The sequence below is a fragment of the Mauremys mutica genome, chromosome 11 (assembly GCF_020497125.1).
Source record: "Mauremys mutica isolate MM-2020 ecotype Southern chromosome 11, ASM2049712v1, whole genome shotgun sequence".
NCBI classification, from domain to species: domain Eukaryota; kingdom Metazoa; phylum Chordata; order Testudines; family Geoemydidae; genus Mauremys; species Mauremys mutica.
The window spans coordinates 66,069,632-66,080,281 of record NC_059082.1 but is presented as its reverse complement, the minus strand read 5'-3'; the positions used below and the strand labels follow the sequence as shown (position 1 = coordinate 66,080,281).

Genomic DNA, 10,650 nt, shown 5'->3' with positions numbered 1-10,650 from the left:
GGAAGTGGCCTAGGAAAAAAGCAAACCCATGATAGACATGGACCTGCGGCAACAAGGCTGGCACCACTGGCTCAGTGAACCTTGTATTTATTTTATTTCAGCATAGTGTCATGAATGGATCTGAAAGATTCGTTATTAATAAGACTTGAAAGCCCTGATTTATACAGTATATTTATTTCTCATGGTAGACTGTATGATTAATGTATAATTCCTGAAGCTTCTTATACTTCACTCAATCATGAAAATTAATATATATAAAATGAAACCAAAACTTCCAGAACATTAATTCCATTCAAATAAAGTATACGATTCAGTAAATCTAATATTTTAATTCAACAATGTGACACCAGAAGCATCTGTATTTTATAAAGCTAGTATCTTTTTGTTTTGACAAGGGTTTGTAACAGTTAAAATATTCTTAGAAATCACAGGGTACACAATATTTGGAATACATATATATTTAATTGGATTTTAAAAGATTTTACAGTGTAGTAACACTCTTTAGTGAGAAGACAATGAACAATTTATGGTAAAAAAAATCTCTTATAAAAAGCAAACTTGGAACTATTTATACAATATGAATTAATGTTGAAATTTGAGTTATGAGTTTGTACAGTTAAAATAGTTCTGCATAAACACGTTCATGCTTTATAATTCCACTTGTGTATATATCATTTATAAAGTCATAAATTCTAAATTTTTTAGAACCACTCATTCATACCCATACTATTAATTTCTCACGTTTATGGAAAACCATTCTTTTCAAATCTATCTCGGCTCCCCCAAAGATCACTCTCCCAATTAAATGAACCACCTTTTTTTTTTTCTGCTCACTCTACTATATGGGGCAAAACCAACAGAACCACCCAGTGCCTATCATACTCTCCGTTCTTTCTGATGAGCTACTATAACCTGAACTGATGTACTTAAATGATATAAGTAACATTGGAATACCCTTCCTTCTGCCACAAACTGTAAGGGGAGCACCACTCTAAAGCATTAACTAGCAGTAAGGACAAAGAAATCTCAACACATTTGGGGCCAGATTTTTAAGTGGCTAAAGCTACAGATAGGCACTTTTGAAAATTCTACTAGGTGCCTAACTACTATTGAAATCAATGGAAGTTAGGCACCTAGATGCTTTTAAAAATCAAGCCTAAATATCTTTATAAATCTGGTCCTTAGCCTTAGTGAAGGACATTAGCTGCTAAATCTGAGGTGGCATCTTGAAAACCAGACTATTAAAACAATATCCAACTATGTAAGGCCACTTGGAGGCTCTGTACCAGGGGTGGGCACACTTTTTGGCCCGAGGGCCACATCGGGGTTGCAAAACTCTATGGAGGACCAGGTATGGAAGGCTGTACCTCCCCAAACAGCCTGGACCCCCTGACTGCCCCACCTCAGACCCCTGACCTATCCAACCTCCCCTGCTCCCTGTCCCCTGACTCCTATCCACACCCCCTGCACCCTGACGGCCCCTCAGGACTCCCACGCCAACCCCCCGTTCCCCATCTCCTGACTCCCCCCTGAACCTCTGCCCCATCCAACTGTCCCCGGCTCCCAGACCCTGACTGCCCCAACCCCTATTCACACCCCCTAACCACCCTCCAGAACCACCTGTCCCTTATCCACCCCCCGCCCCCACCCGCTTACCACATTGCTCAGAGCAGCAGGAGCTCGCAGCCCCACCGCCCGGTAGCAGCGGTGTGCTGAGGCTGCAGGGGAGGGGCCGAGGGTAGCCTCCCCAGCCGGGAGCTCAGGGGCCAGGCAGGACAGGCCATAGTTTGCCCATCTCTGCTCTAAACCTTTCTTAAACCATGAAAGCTATTTCATGGGTTGTTTGGGTAAACTGAGTCCTGCGGAGGCATCTATTGGCTGTGTAGGAGGCAGCCTATACCTTGTTTGCCTATTTATAAAAATATTTCCCTGTATTAAGCACAACTTTGAAATTTCACCCCAATTAATTATTCAATTTGTGCTGTCAGTAGCCAGAATAGCCCTGACCAATGTCAGAATCTCCTCAGCCTCCCTAACGTGTAGTGTGGAGCATCTCCATGGAAAAGCTGACACAGTTAAATTAAGTAATAAACTACCTGACAGGCTTTCGACGACTTCAGTGAAACTAACTTGGGGTACAGAGGGGCACGCCTCTCACATATCTAAATCTTTTTACTATCCTCTTATAGAAATGACATATGTACAAGAGAGATGATGTATTCTGTCTCTACAATATTGTGTGTTCTTTATGGACATCCATAAATCTCCATTTGTCTAGGAGTCAGCTATTTTCTAAAGAGGATATGCTCTTACAGGGAACTCTCAACAGCAAATTTAATTGCGGTTAAATGCCAAAAGGTAACGGTAAAATGATTTTTCTACATTTAGTTTCTCTTTACGGCTTTCCTATTATATTTTCTTAATTTACAGGCTTTTCTAACCTCCACTCCTGCAGACCCAAATTGTGAGTCTTGTCTCTCTTACAGCACCCACAATGGTGATTTGCTAGGCAGAGAAGAATCCAGCTTGCTCTGATTGCTGTAGTGGTTCTGAAGAGATTACAGAAGTAAAGGCTAGGGATGGGAGATGACATCAACTGGAAGGAAGCAGAAATAGGGTGAGATCCAAAACTCATTTAAGTCAGAGAGAAGACTTTCGTTGACTTCAAAGGGTTTTGGATTAGCCCATACTGAATACGAACATGCCACATATACTTTGTCACTTTCTGGAGGATTACTAAGAAAGTAATAGAGAACATTAAGTATAATAGTTTTGAGATGTATCTGGCTGGCCTCACTAGAACAGAAGGGTGGACTAGAGTTGAGTTTGTCATCCAGAAGCCACTGCTTCTACTCATGGGTACACTTACTTAGCTATAAAAGTCTGATCCAGGAATAGAGCAGCTAATCCTCAGAATAGCTCTTTCCCATTACAAAAAATCAATAGCAACAGCATTACTTCTATTATTTTTCATATTATAATGGGTTTCATTTCCCCTCGAAGGTATAAATATCTCTGCATACCTTTCTGCTTTGGTATTTAGGATGATAATGGGTTAAGACAACTATTTTGGTGCATAATACACAACTGGGAATCATCTTCAGCCAATGGTAGGCTTTTTTGTTTTTGCTGAGCTGGTGTTTCTATCTGTGAAATAAAACATGCAAATTAAAAATAAACTGGAGACTTGTCAGAGTTAGAAAATGGCTAATTTTGCTTAATCAAATCCATCAGCTCTTTTTCTATTCCTTGGCTACTCAGATCATTTAAACTGCAGTATCTGTGAACAATCTTCTCAGCTGTGACAATGACCACTCTAAGCCCATGGGTATCTTCTCCCAGTTGACATCCGATTGCTGATGAAACCACCATCTCTAGATCCTTGTAAGACCCTCCGGCATTCCTATGGTAGTGTCCAGAAAATACAGCTTTAATGCCTGTTTAAAAATAATATATATTATTATATTTAGGATATATATTTAGTTAACACTTACAGCCTAAGAAGAAAATGAGCTTAAAAACAGTGATCTCCTTTTTTAGCCACTATAATTAAAGAGATATTTATGACTAAGATCAGCTACAACTTGTCGTGCTTACCCTTATTTTCTTAATGGACATTTTTAATCTAATGGATTCAGAAATTGTAAAATTAGTAGGGAATCGGTTACATGATATTATATTTAAGAAGAAAATAAATATTAGCAACATATTGATGTGCAGACCAACTAACCTCCCAATCCCTTTAAAAATATTGGAGCTCTTTATCTTTAAACTCAGACTCAAGCCAGCTATTTTCCCAATACTCCTTTGATCAGAAACAGTAAAAATGTGAGAGCATGGTGTTGTTGAAAGTCCTTTTGTAATTCTAAATCAAGTAATTAACCAGAGGATGGTGCATGTAGATAGGAGCAGAAAGTCAATTGTTGGATCCACACATTACCTTCCAATTAACATTTGGAGAACTAAAGGTAACAGGACCCTCAAACCTGTTTACTCAAAGGGATAATGATTATAAGAGCGAATGACTTTAAAAACGTAGAACAGACACAGGATGAGAAGGGAGACAGTGGGGGAAAGATATCTTTGAGGCTGTGGTCCCCATTGAGTATGGGTTATCATGGTTTGATTCCCCATATGGTTGGTAGGTGACAACTTAGGGGTGTGGGTTTCATTTTTGTATCGAAGCAGGTTCTCCTGGCAGTATTTGGGTGGCCTGCTCTGTGATGCGATCTACTTCTCTTGTGGACTGCCCTTGTTTGGTGAAGGCGGTTTTAAGTGTGTTAAGATGTATATCCCAGACGTTCTCCTCAGAGCATATTCTGTGGTATCTGGGTGCCTGGCTGTAGATAAGATTTCTTGGTGTGTTTGGGGTGGCTACTGGATCTGTAAAGGTAGGTGTGGTAATCCGTGGGTTTGTTGTCTGTCAGGTTCTATTGTTGAAGCTGATCGTGGTGTCCTGGAAGTTGATACTAGTGTGAGTGTGTTCTAGTGAGAGTTTAATGGAGGGATGGTAATTGAAACTGTGGTGGAAATCTTTGAGGGTCTGTAGGTTAGCTGCCAGAGGATAAAAATATCATCACTGTAGCTCAGGTATACGACTAGTTTCATGGTGCATTTATCCAGAAATTCTTCCTCAAAGTGGTCCATGAAGAGGTTGGCATGCTGGGGAGCCATCTTAGTACCCATGGCTGTTCCTATGGTGTGTATGTTTAATGTAAAATTGTTACAGGTGAGGATGAAATGGACGAGTTTTGGGGTGGATATCTGAGCGTTGTACATTATCTTGTAAATGTCTGAGGCGGGCAGCAATGCCATCATTGTGAGGTATGTTGGTGTATAGGCAGCTGACATCCATGGTGGCAAGGATGGTGTTCTGAGGGAACCTGATAATTTTGTGGAATTTCAGGAGGAAGCTGGCCCTTTGTGTGGTGAATGGTTTGAGGATGATTTTTCCAAGTCCCAGTATTCCTTCAGTAACACTGCTGTGGTCAGATATGATGGGTCTGCCTAGGTGGCTCCCGAAGACAGACCTCCTGTCCAGAGGTACTGTGAGATACACCCCTTTATGAAGGATGTCTGGAATATAAATAAGGCAGGCACATCAAAGAAACCTGAAACGTGTAAGACGCCTCTAACTTAGATGAGAGGGGAAGGAAGATGAAAACTATCTGGAGTGGAGAGGCTGACAGACCGCAAAGAGAAAGAGGTACTATAATAATGTGAATTAACTCTTGCAGAGTATGTTACACAATCATTTTGTTTGTAATCTAATTTTTCTCTGTATACTTAATTAATCTTGTTTTTAATTACACCATTTGTATTTTAAACCATATTGAGGTAACATCACTATGGACTTGAAAAAAGAAATACCGGTCTCTTGCTAGAGACAGCTGGGGAGAAAGTTGTGCCTTATCCTCAAGAACTCTGTTCAGGTAATCCCCTAATGCAGAGATTGGCAACCCTTGACATGCAGCCCGCCAGGGTAAGCCCCCTGGCGGGCCGGTTTGTTTATCTGCCGCGTCCGCAGGTTCAGCCGATTGCAGCTACCACTGGCCGTGATTCGCCGCTCTAGGCCAATGGAGGCGGCGGGAAGCGGCGGCCAGCACATCCCTCAGCCCGCGCCGCCTCCCACAGCCCCCATTGGCCTGGAGCGGTGAACCGTGGCCAGTGGGAGCCGCAATTGGCTGAACCTGTGGACACAGCAGGTAAACAAAGTGGCCGGGCCCACCAGGGGGCTTACTCTGGCGGGCCGCATGCCAAAGGTTGCCAATCCCTGCCTTAATGTGTGACCCAAATTATGGCTCTAGGCAGCAGGGATTTGGGGAAAGCTCACTGACATAAATGGTGGCAGGAAGAGGCAGCAAACAACTATTTTATACTTCATAAGAATTATGTGCTTTGAGATTTTGGGATGAAAAATGCTTTAACATTAGTAGAGCTGATCAGAAAAATTTTAATAAGCGATTAAAAAAATTAATCGTTTAATAATAGAATGCCTTTTATTTAAAGATTTTTGGATGTTTTCTACATTTTCAAATATATTGATTTAAATTACAACACAATACAATGTACAGTGCACTCACTTTATATTTATTTTTTATTACAAATATTTGCACTGTAAAAAAACAAAAGAAATAGTATATTTCAATTCACCTAATACAAGTACTGTAGGGCAATGTCTTTATCGTGCAAGTTGAACTTACAAATGTAGAGTTACGTACAAAAAATAACTGCTTTCAAAAATAAAACCATGTAAAACTTCAGAGCCTACAAGTCCACTCGGACCTACTTCAGCCAATCGCTCAGACAAATCAGTTTATCTCCTGCAAATGTAATCAATGCTGCCCACTTCTTGTTTACAATGTCACCTGAAAGTGAGAACAGGTATTCGCGTGGCACTCTTGTAACCAGCGTCACAAGATATTTACATGCCAGATGCGCTAAAGATTCATATGTCCCTTCATGCTTCAACCACCATTCCGGAGGACATGCATCCATGCTGATTACGGGTTCTGCTCGATAATGATCCAAAGCAGAGCAGAGTGACGCATGTTCATTTTCATCATCTGAGTCAGATGCCACCAGCAGAAGGTTGATTTTCTTCTTTGGTGGTTTGGGTTCTGTAGTTTCTGCAGCAAAATGTTGCTCTTTTAAGACTTCTGGAAGCATGCTCCACACCTCATCCCTCTCAGATTTTGGAAGGCATTTCAGATTCTTAAACCTTGGGTGGAGTGTTGTAGCTATTTTTAGAAATCTCACATTGGTACCTTCTTTGCGTTTTGTCATATCTGCAGAGCTAGTATTTGTAAATCAAACATGTGCTGGGCCATCATCCGAGACTGCTATAAAATGAAATATATGGCAGAATGTGGGTAAAACAGAACAGGAGACATACAATTCTCCCCCAAGGAGTTCAGTCACAAATTTAATTAATGCACTATTTTTTTAAATGATCATCATCAGCATGGAAGCATGTCCTCCGGAATGGTGGTTGACGTGTGAAGGGGCATACGAATGTTTAGCATATCTGGCACGTAAATACTTTGCAATGCCGGCTACAAAAGTGCCATGTGAATGCCTGTTCTCACTTTTAGGTGACATAAGAAGCAGGCAGCAGTATCTCCCGTAAATGTAAACAAACGTATTTGTCTTAGGGATCGGCTTAACAAGAAGTAGGACTGAGTGGACTTGTAGACTCTAAACAACAACAACAAAAACATCTACATTTATAAGTTACACTTTCACAACAGAGATTGCACTACAGTAATTGTATGAGGTGAATTGAAAAATATTATTTCTTTATCATTTTTACAGTGCAAATATTTGTAATAAAAATATAAAGTGTGTACTATACACTCTGTATTCTGTGTTATAATAGAAATCAATATTTGAAAATTTAGAAAAACATCCAAAATATTTAATAAATTTCAATTGGTATTCTATTGTTTAACAGTGCGATTAAACTCGATTAATTTTTTTTAATTGCAGTTAATTTTTCTTGAATTAATCGCCTAAATTAACTGGGATTAATCGACAGCCCTAGTTTTCAAACTTTGCCGCTTCATCAGAATCAAACTGCTTCATGTAGCCAGTCCAATTTTGATGAAGTTCTGATGGAAGCTGGCCTGATTTCTTGACAGCTCATCCACCTGGTTCTAGAGCCAAGGACCCTAGGGCTGTTGGACAGTCCACCATGCATGCTGCCTGAAGCAGGAGCTCCATGCCATTTCTGGTACTTTTAAAAAATACTGCAAGAATAAAAATGGTCACATAATTCCATCTGCAGGGACTAATTAAAGGAGCATGGTAACTCAAATATGAAATATTGACCATTATACATACCTAAATTGGCATTTTCGTCTCTTCTCTCCCCCCCCCCCGGTGAATGCCAATAGATGTAGCATGTAATTGAAACAAAAATGTATTCTTACAGCTATTTATTGCTAATGTGCATTGCTTTCACACTTAATGCAAATCACTTCAGATACAGTACAAATCAGAAATATGAATTAAGCATAAATAGCAAATTTGACAAACAGATTTAGCACCTCCAAAACGAACAAACAAGACCACCAAACCAGCAAAATGCTTTGCATGTCAGGCTGTTACAAACTCCCTAAGGCTGCATCTAATCCTAGTCCATCCCATTCTGCTTGAAAACACTACTGCACCAGATGGCTGAAAAATCTGAAAATTGTTTTATAATTTATCACATACAATGCATACGATTTAATTTTATACTTTAGGTTAGTATCACTATAGAAGGACTTTTATATCTGATGTTAGTTAAGAATACTATTCATGGTAATTTAAAAAGTGAATGGAAAGTAAGATTTTCAAATGCACCTAAATTACTTAGGAGCATACCTTCCATTGAAAGTCAGTAGAACTTGTGCTACTAAATCACTTGGGGCCAAATTTACTAAGGTATGTAAGCACTCTTTAGGCATGCAAGTGCAATATTTAGGTGCATATAGCTCACTACACAGGGTGAGATACAGTTGTGCTATATTAAAAACTTTGCATACCACTTACCTATGGTAGCAAGACATACAGCCTATAATTCCTAGACTAGCCATTTTCTAATAAATTAACATTGTGTTTAAAAAGGCCAAAATATAAAACAAAACAAGCTCTAAATCAAGCATCTTAAAGCTAAGAAATGTTAGCACAGAAATTCACTGTAAGGCTGAATGTAAGTTGTTTAATGAGTAGGCAAAGTGACTTTTTCCCGCCCCTCCATGAGGAATAATGCAGTATTTAACTTTATTCATTTCTGTGAGGTATTGGAAATAAGAAAGCGACCTAGTTTGGTTCCTTTTTTAAAAGATATAGATATAGATTTAAAAATATATGGTTAGCTGCTTTCAGTGTCAGTGACAACACCAACAAAGTTGTTTGATCAGATACAGCAGTGTATCATCAAAGCTGCAGTTTGAGTGGAATACTGAAATAGCCATCTGTGTGTGCATTACAGCTAAATCACAGCCTAAGCAAAACAGTACTGACAGAGCTACTTTCATGCTAAGAGTATTTCCAGAATCAGCAACCAGATTCATCTTCAGCACTATGGAGGGAGTTCAGAGGCCCCCTTTAATTCAAGGCAAATTATTGTCTCAGGAAGCTCAGCAGAACAATTTGCTAGAGTCACCATCATTTCAAAAGGGTAGCATTTCCCCTATTCTTAGGATTTCCTTTGGATTTGTTGATCATTCATGTAACAAGCAACAATAGGACCTGCATGACTTACTGGTACTTTAGGAGTGGAACAAGAAAGTACAAATTAAATCCTGAATGAAGCAAGGGAAATTCTCTTGGTCCAAGAGCAGGAATTTTTTTGTTAAACTAGCGCCCACTGTGTGCTCTCTAAGCAGTTCACAACATAAGGCATCTAATGATTAAAACCAGGACAGGTAAAAACAGAATTTTTTTTTAAAATTCAAATCAAATACAAGTTTATTTAAAAAAAATAAAGCCTCTGTAATAATTTCAAATGTAATTAAGGCCTATGGATGGGGATAACAAGGTAACAGAAACCCAAGCATATTTTTGTACAATTTATTCCTTTCACATTACCTCCACCCTCCTTGCCTTCCTGATCACTTGATTGGCCTTTCCCCCACTAACAGCAGTCATTCATGTAGCATGGATATATAATTGTTCCAGGTCTAGAGACAGAATGCTCCAGCTCCCCACCTCTCGTCCACCAATCTCACTCTCTCTTTTCCTTTAAATCCTTTCTTACCTACTTCTTCCAACCTACTCCACCCCAATAAACCCACCAACCTCCTTTATCTCTGGCATGTTCCCCTCTGTCCTGACACTGATCTGCTTGTAGAGTACTATGTTGTAAGACTTTCTCCTATAGTAGAATGACAGGCCTGCTCAGCTCCATCAAAACATTGCAATATATTCATTCAGAAATACAACATGGCTACTTCTGGCTTAAAGCTGCAAGAATAAATTCACGTCCCATACCTTTCATTAAACCTTTAGTATTAGTGGCTGTGTGATGGGTCTACCAATTGGCTGTGTAAAATAATTTTCCAGGTGAAATGGGAAGAGAGTTAGTGCTGTCAGTGTGAGGGGAAATTCTAAGTTTTTTCAAGAAAATATTGTCACTTTTACAGATGAAGAAAAACTGCTTAGAATTTAAGTTCCACTGCAGCCTATTTTCCCCCCTTCTCCTCCTGTTACTGTCACTTTTCTTGGCTCTTCTCTACAATTACACAGAAGGCAGAAAATGTCATTTGAGAACTCAATTTCCTCTCCTGGTCTTTTATGAAAAAGTTACAGTGATAAAGCTGTAAGGAGATATTAAAAAAAAATTGTGTCACAGGTTTTTTTTTAAACTTAGAAAGGAAAATAAACTCTCTTCAGCTGGAAGTTGTTTGGTGTGTTCCTAAAGTGACATGCTATTGCCTTCCCCAGAATCCTACTGGTCTGAAAGAAAACGACCAGCAGTGACAAGCTGCCCCTCCACCCCCCCCAACCAAACCCCTTACTGTTGTATTTTCTTTATAATTGGAAAAGCAGTAAGAGAGGATATAAAAGCACAATAAATAGCACAGCAAGATAAAGTCTGATAGGTAACTTTAGTCTTATGTTTTGCCCTGATCTAAGTGCTGTACCTCCTTCTATGACAGCTCA

The 10,650-nt window shown here is 39.5% G+C and overlaps 1 protein-coding gene across 5 annotated transcripts in view; it reads right to left on the bottom strand.

The window, feature by feature from the left end:
- Positions 1–1,678: 1,678 nt before the first annotated feature.
- The window catches only part of CPPED1 (calcineurin like phosphoesterase domain containing 1), a 112,158-nt gene continuing 103,186 nt past the window's right edge, over positions 1,679–10,650 (bottom strand). For 4 of the 5 annotated variants that reach the window (XM_044978962.1, XM_044978961.1, XM_044978964.1 and 1 more), the window contains one exon: positions 1,679–3,437. In XM_044978962.1, the coding sequence (XP_044834897.1) occupies positions 3,208–3,437 (230 nt within the window). In that variant the 3' untranslated portion in view covers positions 1,679–3,207. The remainder of the gene's footprint in view (positions 3,438–10,650) is intronic. The other variant, XM_044978963.1, reaches the window with a different exon arrangement.